We start from the raw sequence: 15,391 nt of genomic DNA, 5'->3' as shown, positions 1-15,391 counted from the left end.
CTGCTTTGAGGATCACACTTCCCAAGTGTGATGCTATTTTTTAAAATGCCCATTTTTACAAGTCGGCAGTGGAATCCTAGCCAACGCCGTCCCCCGTCGTCCTCGCCCCCGCAGCCTGCTGACCCGACCCCCCCTCGAGCCCTCGTGCCCGGAATGGGCCTCTTCCTTGCACCGCGTCTGCCGTCCGCAGAGCCTGCCGATGTCCTGACTTTCCGAGAGGCTTCAAACGTGAGGCTGTGCTGAACTGGGGCAGAGGACGGGGTGGGCTCCCACTGCACCACCTGCCTCCTGAACGCGCTCTGGGTTCTTAGGCACATTTTTTTGATAAAAGAGATCTTTATTTGAGAGAGAGAGAGAGAGAGAGAGAGCAAGCAGGAGCGGGAGGGACAGGGAGAGGGAGAGAGACAATCCCAAGCAGACTCCACGCCCAGCGCAGAGCCCGATGCAGGGCTCGATGTCAGGACCCTGAGATCACAACCTGAGCCGAAATCGAGAGCAAGACGCCTACTGACTGCACCACCCGGGCACTCTCAAGGCACATACTTTAAGCAGAACATACCCACGAGGGCTTCTGTGCCGGAGACGGCTGCCCAGCACCCGGCCAGGCCCTCGGCCCCCCTCCAGGGAGCTTAGACACTTGGATCCTAAATTTACCCCTTTGTGTGGGACTCAGGAGGAAAGAAGCCCCAGCACGTGGCCTGCAGGACGGGCTAACGGCGGGTCCCCGGCCACGGGGGCTGCCGCCACACCCAGAGGGCAACAGGCACGGAGGGCTGTGCACTCGAGGAGCGTGACTGTAGTCTCGCAGCGCCTCCCCCTCCCTCGCAGTCCCTGTCACCCCAAGCTGCCTTTGGGAGCTCCTGCCATCTCGTGCAGATGGGAGATCGGCAGTCAGGGTGGAATTACTTTGCCCAACATCACAAAGCAAAAGCAGGAGGCACCCAACTCCAACTCAAGAGCTGCCCAAAGCAAACCCACAGCCTCACCCATCCCATGGCCCCCCTGGCACCCTGACGGCTCCGTGCATGGGGCTGAGCACATGGGCACCAGGGAGGCCCAGCGCAGGCCAGACATGGTCCAACATCCACGTGCCCGGGAGCCACTGAGACACCTGCCCACGGAGGCCCGGGGCCCCCAGAGCAGTCAGTGAGACAGGACCTGAGGCCTCCCGCCGTCTGCTTGGTGGTTCGATCTGTTCTGCGCTCAGTAGGGTCAAGCGATCCCCCCTCCTTCTACACCACGTAACTGTCTGCTACGGGAAGTCACCGGCGCAAAAGGCCTTGTCACCTACCGGTTCCTCTTGGTTCTCAGGCTGCGGTCTCCCCTGCCGTCCTCAGACCGTGACCCGTCGCTGTGCTCAGCTGGAAGAGAATCAAGTTAACAAGGTTGGAGTGTCAGCTCCCGTCACTCCGGCAAAACACCAAAAAGTGCTCGTTTTCATGCGGAGTCATCTGGAAATTAAGGAAACAGACCTCAAGCCCGAGAACCCGCTACCTCCTGTACCCCTGGGCGTTCCAGCAGAAGAGACACCTGATTTCCTTGTGTGCGGAGGCTGCGAGATGGTCCAGCCAGGCCAGAGGATGGAGAACGGCAGGTGGGCACCTCCCCAGGCCTCCCCGGCCACCTGGGCACGCAGGCCCCCCTTTCCGGGGGGGACTTCACATTCTTGCCAGGGAACCAAGAGCCACCCCCCCGCCCCGCTCCCTCCGTGTCCCTGCAGGGAACCAGCACATCTCTCGCACATGCGGCATCCACTTCACTCCTGACTACGTGTCTATGTCAAAAACCCAAATTGATTTTGAAGACGGGTCCCCCCTTCCATCCCGAGGAGGTTGGCCTTGTAAATATTTGATGAGCTTTTGGAACGAAAAAGTGAAAAGGTGCTTCAGTGTTTCCTCTGTGTCTCCAAGAGGGGGAGAGGGAAAACGAGCTTCCACACGGTTCTAGAGCATCGGAATCTCAGTCCTGACAGATGAGTGATTCCCACACGCTCCCTGGCTTCACAGCTGCCTCTGGCCCTGCTTCTCATTCTGTACCCATGAGACCCAGGACACGGCTTTCTCACGCTCCGTCCTGTGCGGGCAGAGGTGCTGGGGGCGGGGCTCTGCTGAGCATCCCCCGGTCCCCGAGGCCCCGCCCCCGCACACCGGGCTGCCTAAGCCCACCCTTCCTGGGGAGCCTGCGCATGAGGACACCCCTCCAGGAATGTGCTGCTTGGAATCCCAAGGAGGGCTCCAATCCCCATCTAGTCAACGCTCTTGGAGTGGGGCTGGCAGCAAGATGAGAAAGTCAGGCTCTGGAAGCTCCCGGCTGGCCCAGTCCACCCGCATCCTGCTTCTAAGGCCCCTCCCACCCATGTCCCCCCCCCAAGCTGTGTACCCTACACCGTCGTGGGCCCCGGGGGACCCGGCCACAAGCCTGTGAGCCCGGTGCACCAGCAGGACGGGACACTGTGGAAGAGGCTCGCCCAGGGGGGAGGCCTCACAGACATGGACCCTGCCCAGACGGAGATGGAGCAGAGCGGGTTCCCTGCAGGACAGTGTGTGGTACGGGGGATGGGGGGGTGGCATCTGGGACGTCAGCCCAGGGAAGGCTGAGCATCGTAGCCTGAGCTGCACCGTTGCGCAGAGCCTCACACTCTAGTGACCCTCAGGGGTCCTGGGTGCTGGAGGGAGCTGCTCGGTAGGCGCCAGTAGCAGTGAGGACAGACCCCAGTTGTGACAACCAAAATGTCTCCAGAAATTGTTAAACATCCCCTAGGGGACAGAAGCCCCCTCCTCGCTGAGAACCAGAGATAGAGCATTTCTGATAAATGAGCTAACAGGGGGCAGGATTTGCCTTCTTCACGCCCTGCACGCTCCTCCCACGTGGCCCCCACCCCAGCATCGGGCATCAGGCTGCTGACCCCCAGAGGCATGCTCAGGCCCCTGCTCCTGGCCTCCCTGCCTCCGTGTCCCACAGGTACCTGCACCTTGCACACTCCGCCAGGTGCTTCCTATGCCCACCAGCACCCTCCCCGTGAGACTCCAGGGCTGGCTCCAGGCCCTCTGCCCCCACATGCGCGGGGCCCTCCCACGGGCTCCACCTCGGCGCCCCCACACCCGCCGTGAGTCTGCCTGTCTGCTCCGCGGGGTGTTTGCATCTCTCCCAAGGTGTGCTTCCTTCCCAGAGCGTCCAGAGGCCTGATGCTCCGGCGAGGTTTTCAAGAAAGAAGGGGGTCGTGCTTGCCATCTGCTTGTCCCGTGGGCAGAGGACAAGGGTGATGAAGAGCACAGAGCTATGGCCAGAATTTGAAACAAAGTGGAGGACGGGCAGGCCCTTCCCCATGGCCGCTCCAGAACACACTCCAGGGGAGACCTAAGGTTAGACGTGAAAAATTAAATATTTTTTTTAATTAAAGAAATGAGGTCGTACAATTATAAAGATGTTGGTTATTTTTTTTTTTTTTTGAAGATTTTTGTTTGTTGGGAATAGTCTCGTCGTAAAGCCTTCCTAAATCAAGACACGGAATCCAAAAGCCGTACAGGGAAATATCCAGAAATGTGACTGCCTTTAAAAATGCAAGTCTGGTGGGCAGGCTGCGTGAGGGGCAGAGGAGGAGCCCTGGGACCAGCAGGTCCTCTAGAGCAGCCACGGAGCTGGAGACGCCGCCCGACTCTGGCTCCAGAACTCGGGGCTCCGATGAGACCGTGGAGCCGCCGGGAAGAGCCGCCTTCCTTTTTTTTTTATTTTTTTAAATTTTATTATTATTATTTTTTAAGAGCCACCTTCCTACACGGACGGTGCAGAGACCCCAGGGACCACACCCAACAAGGATCACACTTAAGAAAACCAAAAATTTTGGAAAAGTGACAAATGGATGGTTCCAGCCCTTCGCCAGCCAGAACCCGAAGTCCCTTGAGGATACGAGAAGCTGTTTTCCAGACTCGCCGTGTGATGAACCCAGAAAGTCCAGTTCTCAACAACAACAAGAAAATCACAACGTGTACCGAGCAGTAGGAAAGCGTGGCCCATTCACAAGAAAGAAGGGGACAGAAACCACATTCACAGGCGTGAACTCCGAGGTCAGCGTGAGAGCTAAAACCAAGAAACTTTCCAGGGAAATCTTCTTGCCATTGGATTTGGTCATGGTTTCGTACCTTTGGCACCAAGACACAGGTGAAAAAAGAAAAAAGAAAAAAACACCAGATAAATGAAACTTCATAAAATTAAAACCTTTTGTACATCCGAGGACAGTACTAGCAGCAGAGTGAAAAGGCAACCCACAGAATGGGCAAGAGTATTCACAAACCAAAAAATAAAAAATAAAAAAATAATAAAAATAATAAAAATAATAAAAATAAAGAATATTCACAAACCACATGTCGCGTGAGGGATTGGTAAGCAGATCATATTTGAAACTCCTGCCACTCCACACCACCACCGCCAACCACGACACCACCAACCGAATTAAAAAAAAAATAAAAAAGAAGAAGGACAAGCAACATGAATAGACATTTCTCTAAAGAAGCCGTACGAACGGCCAGGAAGCACCCGAGAAGATGCTGCGCACGTTTAGTCTTTAGGGAAGCGCTAATCCGATCCAGAACGAGGCACCGCTCCCAGCCTGCGATGGCAGACACGGCAGTGGTAATACCTGGAGCCACAACAACAGAGGATGGAGGAGGAGGGGCCGGCGGGACGCCCGCGGACCCTGGTGGGCCCTCCCAAGAGCTCAGGGCTTGGAGGACGTCTTGGCTGCTCCTCAGAAGGTCAAACACAGAGCGACCCTGCAGGTCAGCAGCTCCACTCTTCTGTTTCTACACAAAACAGCTGGGAACCGGGCCCCAAACGGGTATTTGTGTGCGGTGTTTGCACGAGCACCACTCACCGTGGCCCCAAGGGGCAACAACCCAAGCGTGCTCCAGCAGAGGCACGGACCACCCAAGTGGGGTCCATCCGTGCGATGGGACATCTTCAGCCAGAACAAGGATTGGAAATCGGACCCGTTGCTCAACGCGGATAAGCCGCGAAGACGTTCTTCTCCGCGGAGGGAGCGGGACACCCATGGGCGGTCCTGTAGGACTGGGCCCGCACAGGCCGCGTGGACAGGCGGGGCCGCGGGGAGGAAGCCCCGGGGAGCGGCCGAAACCGGCCACCCGGCTCCTGGGCGGGGTGATGAGAAAGTCTGGGAGGCGGGAGTGACGGTTGCACAGCGCGGGAAGGCGGCCGCCGGCAGCGAATCGCACGCTTAGAACCGCAAGCTCCACGTTACGTGGGTTTTAAAACAGTGAGACAAAACTCAAGACCCATTTTTTTTAAATTGGAAAAAAAAATCAAAAGAGGAAGAAAAAACTGTTAATTGTAGCCGGAATGCTGATATTTGCAAGAATCTGCATATTTCAATAATGGAGACAGACCCGAGCACGTCCCGGGGACACAAAACAAAAGGAACAGCCAATAAGCCCTTGAAAAGGTTCCATTTCACTCAAAATTAAAGAAATGCCAACGGAAACAAAGGACGGGCTTTCAGAACTCAGTGTCGAGGATGCCCAGTGCTTCTGGAAGTGTGCGGAATCTACTAATGGGTGTGGGCACTGGGCTTTTTTGTTTGTTTGTTTGTTTTGTTTTTAGGATTTTATTTATTTATTTTGACAGTCAGAGAGAGAGAGAACATGAGCAGGGGGAGGAGCAGAGGGAGAGCAGGGAGCCCGATGCGGGACTTGACCCCAGGACCCGGGATTGTGAGCTGAGCCGAAGGCAGACGCTTCACCCACGGAGCCCCCTGGGCTCTCTTTTTGGAGGAAAATTTAAAAGGCATGTACCTTCTGCCCCGGTAATTCTAATAACATGAACTTGTAGGACACAAGTACTCGCAGGAACGCCGCTAAGACACCGCACGTGCACGAAGCTGTTCTCATCAGCACGTCCAGCTGGAGCAGCGGGAGGGAGGGAGCTGTGCTCGGCCGGGAGCATCTGGGCCTCAGAGCCAGGGTCCAGGCCGCAGGCTCCCTACAGACCCGCCCAGGACTCAGGGCACAGTGCTCAGCGGCCCGTCCCGCCCGCGGGAGCCCAGCTCGCACAGGGCAGCGGCCGCGGCGCACCCTACCCCCTGCCCTGCGCACAGCTCTGTCTGCACCTTCTAGATCCACGGAGTCTGTCCTTCATTTAAGGCTGTTTGTCCTGAGGCTCCTGGGGATACGACGGGAAGGGGAGGCGCCCTGCTTCCTCCTGGGGCCCCGAAGAGACGAAGACCCCCCAGCCCGTGGCTGCCCTGGGCAAAAAGACGGGCAAGGCGGGGGTGCTTGGCTGCTTGGACAAGAGGCCCCCGGGGGCCTGTCGGCGAGGCTGGGTCGGAGCGGCCCGAGGTGTGACGGCAGCGGCGGCGGGACGTGGGTGCGCTCGTGGGAGTCGGGGAGGGCTGCCAAGCAGCAGGGCTCCCCCGTTTCTCTGGGGCGCCCTCCAACACCAACAACCAAGCCTCAGATTCCCTGGGCGCCGACGGGGCCTGGATGCCAACGGTTCAGTTAGACTCTGACACCAACGGCCTGGGTGGGGGCAGCATCAGGTCCCCACCACCCGGGCTCCCCTCCTGACTGACCCGCTGGAGGTGCTCGGGTTTCCTGGAGGAGTCCACGGAACCCACGGAGACACTGGTCCCTGGGCAGGGCTCAGGACCTCCCTCCCGCCTGCCCTTCCTGCCTGCCCCTCCTCCTCCCTGCCCCTCCTGCCTCCTCCCTGCTCCTCCCGCCTCCTCCCTGACCCTTCTCCTTGCTCTTTCCTCCCCCCACCTCCTCCCTTCTCCCTCCTGCCTGCTCCTCCTCCCTCCTTCCTCCTCCCTGTCCCTCTTCTTTCCTCCCTGCTCTCTGCCCTTCCTCCCTGCTTCCTGGTCCCTCCTCCCTATTCTTCCTCCTTCTTTCCCCTCCTCCCCACCCTCCTCCCCTCCTCCCTGCTCCCTCCTCTGCAGGCCCAGGGCAGGTGGCAGAGATAGGTGGGGGTGTCAGCCTGCATGGAGCACACGAGGGATGGAAGAGGGAAGATCCAGGGCCTGGCCATGGCTCCACCCACTAGCTGGGGGCCTCTGGACACCCAAATTGCTGCCTGCATCCTTTGCTCCCTGCAGGTCATATTCAATTTCTGAAGGAAGGATCACAAAGTCAGGTGGAGAGAGAGCCGGAGCAGAGCTGGGGGGTGGTGCACGCGGCCCCAGGAAAGGGTAGGAGCCCTGGTAGGAGCTGCCGGGCCAGGGTCCGGGGAGCCGGGGGTCAGTCACCGCGAGAGACGAGCCTCTTGGTCCCTGGAAAGGCTGCACTGATGGGGCCTCCTCGCTGAGGTCCACCCTGCACCTGCCCGGGCTCTGACCCCTCCCGAGCTCCTCAGGACACAGGCTCTCCCGGGTGCCCTCCTCCCTGCGTCTGGTGCAGTGAGGGGTCCTTCCTCAGGGAGCACCCTGGCCGCCGGTCCGGGGACTGACTGTGCTCTGTCCACCCCGAGACCCGGCCCGTCACTGCCCGCCATGCCCGCCGGTCTCCCGCTTGCTGTCGGGCTCCAGCCCAGGGCTGGTCATCCAGGCCCCGAGTACAGTGATTGGTTTGGGAGGCAGCGCAGGTCCTCCTCCCCACCCTCCTCCTTCATTCCTGGGTCGGCACTGGGGGGGGGCAGCGTGAAGCCTCGGGTTCTGGGGACCACTTAGGAAGATGCTCTCCCAGCCTGTTGAAGGCCGTGCGGGGCCCCAGGCGCTGGCTCTGCCCCAGTATCAGCACTCGATTCGCTGGTGCACCTCGGAGGAGGCCCTGCCCCAATGTCCCAGCCCTGCCACCCTGCTCTGGCACCCTGACCACACCACCCTGCCCCGCCGTCCTGACCCCACTGTCCCGGTCCCCAGGCTGCAGCAAACAAGACGTGAGGGCTCCAGAGCATCATGAAGGCCCTGCCCAGGTGCCTGCTCCTTCCCAACCCGGCCGCCTGGCACCTTCAGAGCTCAACAGGCTCCCCCCGTGCGCCCTGGAGGGCTGGCCTGGCTCCACTCATCTGCCACGTCCAGGGTCCTGGATCATTCACGGAGCAAGGAGGGGGCACAGGCTGGGGGCACAGGCCAGGGGCCCCCCGGGTTGCCGGGCGGGGGATGCAGGTCCCACGGAGGGTCAGGGTCCCTCCCAAACAGCCGGGCTGGGTGAACCCCGCGTGGGGGGGCCTCCCCTCAACCTGGTCCTTGGGGCAGGTGCTGCCCACCTCGGGCTGCGAGGACCGGTCACAGGGACGCTGTCCGCGGAGCCCGGCCACCTGGTCACACCGTGGCTCCCAGACCTGTGTGCTCTCCCGGGGCAGACAGAGCTCGGGAAAGCCACCCTTTCAGCAGGCACAGCTGTGTTTACTCACAGGCAGGGCTTTATGTGCCACTCGCAAAACGAACATCATTATCACTGTACATTTGTCCTGAATATAAATGACTAAAATGTTTACAGAGGAATTGAAGCCGAGTGACGTCCGGGCCCCTCTGCTGAAAGGACAAGGCCGCCTGCACCTGACTCTGGGGGCGTCTGGCACAGGGAGTAAAGTGTTTCCCGGAGCCGCGTTCCTGTCACAGGCTCACAGCCCCCCTCGGATGTGGAGTCAAACCCACCAGGGTACAAATCCTGGACCCCCCACCTGAGAGAAACGTGACCTTGGGCAGGTTAATTCACCGATGTCCTTTAACTCCCTCTTCCGTAAAACTGGCCTGAAGCCGGCGGGTTGTAGAATGAGGGCCCCAGAGACGGCCACGCCGGGTCCCTGGAACCCGCGAGCATATTAGGTTCTGACCTGGTGCTGGGGGGCGTCCTGGGTCACCCAGGCGAGCCCAGTGTAATCAGAAGGACCCTCCCGGGGGAGGAGGAAGGCGGAAGAGTGGGCAGGAAGATCTGAGGGTGCTGCCCTGCTGCCTGTGAAGGTGCGGCGAGGGGCCCAGAGCCCCAGAAACCAGGGCCTGAGCCCCGGGGGCTGGAGACACCCACCGACTGGCGGGCCGTGGGCTGCTAAGCTTGTGATCACGTGTCCCAGCAGCACAGGAAGGTCACACAGAAGGCCCCACCCGGGGAGGCCGCGCAGGTGCCCCGTGCCCCACCCCCTCTCCCACCTGGGCTGCTCTCGGCCCAGGGAGCTTCCCACCCGGGCCCGGGCCTGGGGGCTCCCGAGTGCAGGTAAACGCAGGGACAGAGCCCAGCGTCTGGTGGGACTGAGGGCCACCCGAGGCCGAGGACACCGGGGAGCGTCCTCTCACCTGAGCCGCTGGCCGAGGCCCCGAACCTCAGGCCAGGTCACGAATGCTGCTTGTGCTTCCCGGTTCACCCTTGTTGGGTGGGTATTTACTCCCAACCAACAGCATAGCTACTGGAGCTATAAAAACATCTGGATACGGTGCAAGATAATTAGGAAATAATTCAGGTCTTTGTCTGAGTCTCTCAGCAACGCTAACTGAATGAAAAAGGGGATTTTTCCCTTATCTGCTGAGTGATGAGTGGCTTAGCGCTTTTGGCAGCTCCGTGTCTTGTACCACGAAGCCGCCTGACACCATGAGCTCCCACCCCGGGCCTCACGTCCCAGCACACAGACACACTTCCAGGACTGAGAGCCCCGAAATGTGGCAGCTGTCGTATGAGACTCATTTATTTCATTTGCCTCTTGAAAAATAATTGGTATCAATTGAAGAGCTTAATCGTTCTATTTCAGACCAGAAACAGGTAGGGATATATTCAAATCCAAAATGACTCCTGGAGGAACAAAATGTGAAAAACAAAATTCTCCACCAAGAACAATCTCCCCTAGAGCTGGTTCTTACAATAATTAGGGTCAAATCATTTGATGAGTCATGACGGATGAACAGCCAGGGAGAAATGTCACTTGCTGATGGCCGGGGGTCATCCACTCTGCCCACTAATCGCTAATTAATCCTCCAGAAACACCTTCTGTCCTAATTGTTTTGCTGCAAACAAAACAATTTGGGCGGGCGGATCTGAGAAAATCAGGAACGATGCACATAGATGTCAATTCTACCCCACAACAGGAAGTGAAGGATTGAGGTCGTTTGCATATCTTTAAGATTCAGGTTAAAAAAAAAATCCCACTGATTTAAGAAAATCTCTTCCTCTTTTTTTACAAGAGGAAGCAAGGTTAAAACTCGTTTTGTAACCACGTGTAACGTTTCATCACCTGTCTACCTAGAGTAGTTAGGGCCGTGGTTATGAGTTAATGGAAGACGAGGTGTCCTGATACATCAAATCTAAATTAATCAGATATTACTGGCTGTGGTTGTCAGACTTAAGGCCCAACTCTCTACCTTTTTAAAGATTAAGTGGTGAAATGGAGCACTGATCTCTGACCCAGGTAATTCAGATCCTGCTGTTAAATTAATTACACCAGGAGGCCATTAGGCCGACAGGGCTCCGATGCCTTGCAGGTCTACTCAAGCAAACTGAAACCCAAGCCCGTAAACGTCTCAGGTCACAAAATCCATCAAAACGCCGCGGACGGCCAAGCACAAACCACCAAGTGGGCTCGAAGCCACAGCCAGTGCCAGGTTCCCCTTCCCATACCCCTCTCCCGGGCTCCCATGGGCCCCAAGAACTGCTTCCCACAGTGTCGCTGCCCGGTCGGAACGGGCTTCTGCTCCAATAACCTCTTCGACTGTTTAATAGACCCCAGTTTCCGCTCCGCCCTGTCGTCCCCCTCAGTCCCCACAAGCCTTGGCAGTGGCAGGTGACGCAGTGGGGGGACCTCACGTTCTGCGGTCCCCCTCCGTTTCTCCCACACCCGGGCTTCATTACGTCCGAAGGAGAGAAGCCACAGAGCAGCCATGTGCTGACTGGTCATGAGTTCCTGTCTCATGCCTGCCAACACTTCGGGGGAAAAAAGAGGGAAGAAGGGAGGGAGGAAGGGGGGGAGGTAAAAACAACACCCAATTATCCACGAGTGTGCAAGCGAAGGAAGCTGCCTGCATCCCTTGGCTTTTACCAATCAAGTCCAATCACAGCTCCGATCACCGCACCTTTATCTTTCTCATGGGATTGGGGGCCTTCTCATGGGATTGGGGGGTCTTCTCATGGGATCGGGGGTCTCATGACGGGACCTCGGGAGATGAGGATTTGTTTTCAAACCTTCCTCCAAGAAAACATCCCTTTTAAAAACGGATACCAATCAAAGGAGGAAACAAAATCACAAACCCGATTCCTGCAGTCCCTCAATGCAGCTCCGTTTCTGCAGATTCAATTAAATACCCGCCTAAGACATTTCTCTTCCCAACATCCGTTGACTCGGGCTCTCTGGAGAATGTTCTCCGTTATCTCAGGTGAAACAAGCATATTAAACCCGCATCCCTCAATCTCAAGAGACCACCACCAGCTTTGGAAGAGCTGCATTTTCCAGTCCCTCGGCACCATTAAACATGTTAAGAAAACTTGTATAATTCCGTTTTCTAAAGTTCCAGTTCTACGCCTCTGCCTTTGACTAAAAATGTGGGTAGATGCTGTCTTGGGTTGACCCTCTCTGTGATGAGAATTGAAAACATCATTGCAAACTCAATAAAATACCCCATAAATATAAAACAAAGGCCCTCTTTCAAGGGGTCAAGAGCCAGTTTCCTGGCCGCTCAGCCAAGTGTGTGCATCTGAGGCTGGGACGGCGCCCCTGACCTCAGGTCTCTCCGGCGTAGCCAACACTATCTTAACCCACGTGCGCGGGGAATGGGGCTTTCCCAATACCGCAGCTAATAAAAAATATATTCCATTAATCGGAAAATATTCTTGCTGAAATGCTAACTATTCTTCTCTGACTCTCGGGGAGTGGGATTTCCACAGGTGTCCTCAGACACAGCTACCTCTCCGCCAAGCACCCCGGCCCCAGTCCCGGCCCCCGCAGAGGAACGCGGACTTCCCCGCACCCCTGCCTTTCCCTGGAGTTCAAGCACCTCCAAATCCACAACGCACGCGTCCCCTACAAAGCTCCAGAACGAATGTGCGAAGAGGAAGGAAATACACCCCTGTTTGTGTGCATGAGGTCTCCCAAGTGGGGTTCATGAAACATTTGGAATAGAAATTAAATGTTGGCTAATGATGATGGGGAATGAAGAAGCTGAGGGAATGAAAAACGTCTTCTCTGAGTTAACAACCTCACGAGAGGCGAAAAGAAAGTCCTGGCCAAGCCCCCCGGGAAGAAGGTGTCTCCAGCAGAAAGTGCCATAGAAACGTAATTCCTAATCCTAAGACGGCGGACACCATTCTTTAAAAATCAAGTTCCGGGATCCCTGGGTGGCGCAGCGGTTTGGCGCCTGCCTTTGGCCCAGGGCGCGATCCTGGAGACCCGGGATCGAATCCCACGTCGGGCTCCCGGTGCATGGAGCCTGCTTCTCCCTCTGCCTGTGTCTGTGCCTCTCTCTCTCTCTCTCTCTGTGACTATCATAAATAAATAAATAAATAAAAATAAATAAATAAAAATAAAAATAAAAATCAAGTTCCAGCATAACCGGGAAAAACACGCTTTCCCTTCGTGTCCCTGGGGAATATGCAGTTTAGACACTTAGGAAACTGGATGCGAATAGCCCAGTGGGTAGTTACGTGTTGGGGCCTCCAGCTTGCGCTTGTGGGGCGGGTCCTCGATGATCCGGTTGAGGTCTCCACGGTTTTTCAGGTCCATGGGCTTCTCCCACACCGACAGCTGCATCGTTGGGTTGAAGAAGAAGACGCGGTCATCGCCCGTCCAGACCACACACCTGCGCGAGTGGAAAACTCACCTCAGTGCCCCTCGAACACATTCAGTCAAGAAATCATCGGCCATTGAACACCAATAAAAAAAATAAGTCAATAGGAGAAGGACAAACATTATATGTTCTCATTCATTTGCGGAATATAAATAATAGAGGGAATAGAAGGGGAAGGGAGAAGAAATGTGTGGGAAATATCAGAAAGGGAGACAGAACATGAAAACTCCTAACTCTGGGAAACGAACTAGGGGTGGTGGAAGGGGAGGAGGGCGGGGGGTGGGGGTGACTGGGTGACGGGCACTGAGGGGGGCACTTGACGGGATGAGCACTGGGTGTTATTCTGTATGTTGACAAATTGAACACCAATAAAAAATAAATTTATTATTAAAAAAATATTGAAAAAAAAAACGAAAACACACAGGCCAACTCTGACTTACCACCTGCTTTTGCAAATAAAGTTATATTGAACACCCCCAAAATAAATAAATAAATAAATAAATAAATAAATAAATAAATAAATTTATATAAAAAATAAAATGTTCATTCTTGACCCTCAAAAAAATTGAACACCAATAAAAAATAAATTTATATAAAAAAATAAATAAAATAAAATGTTCATTTTGACCCTCAAAAAAAAAAAGAAAGAAAGAAATCATCGGCCTGCACCCGGACCCAAAAATCCCTTTGTGCCTGAACATCTGCACGTTTGCAAAGTCACTTACATAACGTATAAATCGTAACGACCGTGCCTGGCTTTTTAGGGGACTTTACAGAGCTTCTCCTGCTTTCCCACTTGACTAAGAGGCAGGTACTGTGCTGACCGTCCTCTCACCAGGAAGGACAGCAAAGTCGAGCAAAGCAAGGAGCTTGTCAGGGTCCCTGGAGGTCCAAGCTCCTCCCGTCTCGCCACCTGTCTCTGCTGTATCGTGCCCGCGCTCCGGGGCGCCTCGGGCCACCGACCCAGGGACCCTGTGACTCGAGGGGGCTTCCCGGTAAACACTCCCGACTCACGGGCCATCGGGCCACACGCGAGCCCACACTCCCGGCGTCACAGACAGTAAACGGGCGGCTGTGATGAGCAACCCTGGCTCCCACCGTCCAGTTTGTTTCTAGAAGAGCAAAGAATTAAGCTTTGTGTTTTCACACAGAAGAACCCAAAATCTCCAGAAGGAATAATATCCCAATTTTAAGACCCCGTCTCTGTCGAAGGCTATTAGAGAGGAGAAGAGATGATAAGAAGTGAAGACAGACACGAGAAAGAAAGGACGGGGTCGGTTCCTAAGCAGTGTGAGCGGGTCTGTAAGGTCGGCCTGCGGGAACCCGGGTCGGGCTGCACAGCCACTCAATGAACGTGGCCCCTCGAGGCCACCAGTCTGGCCTCTGCCTCCGTCCCGGGCTTGGGCCCAGGATGGAGCAGAGCAGCAGCCCTGTGCTGGCACCAAGGCCCGCCGCTGGCCTGGGCTCCCGGAAGGTTCCCCTTGGGCACGTCCGCCTCCCTCCCTGGGCCTCAGCTCCTCAGACTGGCCTTCCAGAGCCCCACAGCCCCAAGGGACCCCAGAGCTGGGACTGAGCAGGAAAACCACAGGTGCTGGGACCCTCCGGCCACGGGATTTCCTCTGACGGGGCCTCTGACCAACGGGGAGCCGCCTGCCGGGCACTGCCTTCGTCCCTGGTAACCGCTGCTCCCTTGCCCGGCTGGATGGGCACGGCTGTCTGTCTGCCATCGGGAGGAGCCGGCCGGCACCGGCCACTCTGCTCTGCACCGAGGAGATGCCTCCACCCCGGCTCTGCATGCTCACAGCTACACATTTCCCACGGACCGTGCCGAGGGCTCGGGGGCTGAACCCATGCTCTGGGAACTGTGAACAGGCCAGGCTCATTCCCAGAAGTGATGCTGCGACGGTCGGTCGGGTTCGCTGTCCCAGCCAGGCCGAGTTCGTGGGTGTGGTGGTCAGGGTGATGGCCCCTAGGACGTCCTCATCTTAACCCCTAGACCTGGGAATGGGTGACCCTGCAGGGCAAGGGGATGCTTTGCAGATGTGAGTAAGTTAGTGTCTTGAGAAGGGAGATGTCCCTGGATTGTCTGGGCAGGAGAGGCCTAGTCGGAGGAGGAGAGGTCACGGAAGCAGAGGTCAGACACCCATGGGGGTGGGGGTGAGGGAGGGAGATGGGGGCGCCCCAGGCTGAGGGGCTCAGGGACGGAGGAAGGACTAAGAAAGGCAAGTGGCCCCAGAAGCTGGAAGGAGCAGGGACCAGCCTCTCCCCTGGAGCCTCCAGAAGGAACATGGCCCGGCCCACACCTGGATTTTAGTCCCGCTGAGACCCAGATGGGCCTTCTGACCTCCAGAATTATGAGATGATCAATTTGTGGAGCTGAAACCTCTGGGTTTGTGGCAGACTGGTCAGGGGGCTCCCCTTGGGCCCTCTGTGTCCTGGGCTCCAGCCTTAGACCTGCCTCCAGGCCGCAGTGACCCAAACCCCCAGCGCCGGGCCCGCAGGCATTGGCCAGGGCTGGCACTGCAGGTGGAAGGATGGTGACCCACCCTCGAGCTGACCTCTTGCCCTCCCTCTAGACCTGTCCTTGACCCAGGTGGCCTCAGTTACACCGTGCATGTGTGTGGGGAGGTTAGAATGGAAATCTGCATTATTCTAACCGTGGGGACGTGGAAGCAGGACGCC

The 15,391-nt window shown here is 56.7% G+C and overlaps 1 protein-coding gene across 1 annotated transcript in view; it reads right to left on the bottom strand.

The window, feature by feature from the left end:
• TCERG1L (transcription elongation regulator 1 like) overlaps positions 1-15,391 on the bottom strand; it is a 181,803-nt gene that overhangs the window by 34,215 nt on the left and 132,197 nt on the right. The window contains exons 7-8 of the mRNA XM_041743639.1: positions 12,567-12,721; positions 1,292-1,361 (exon numbers count right to left, since the gene is read on the bottom strand). Coding sequence (XP_041599573.1) covers positions 1,292-1,361; positions 12,567-12,721 — 225 coding nt within the window. The remainder of the gene's footprint in view (positions 1-1,291; positions 1,362-12,566; positions 12,722-15,391) is intronic.

The sequence above is a fragment of the Vulpes lagopus genome, chromosome 2, assembly GCF_018345385.1.
Source record: "Vulpes lagopus strain Blue_001 chromosome 2, ASM1834538v1, whole genome shotgun sequence".
NCBI classification, from domain to species: Eukaryota; Metazoa; Chordata; class Mammalia; order Carnivora; family Canidae; genus Vulpes; species Vulpes lagopus.
The sequence above is the reverse complement of the archived record's forward strand: the minus strand, read 5'-3'. Positions and strand labels throughout refer to the sequence as shown.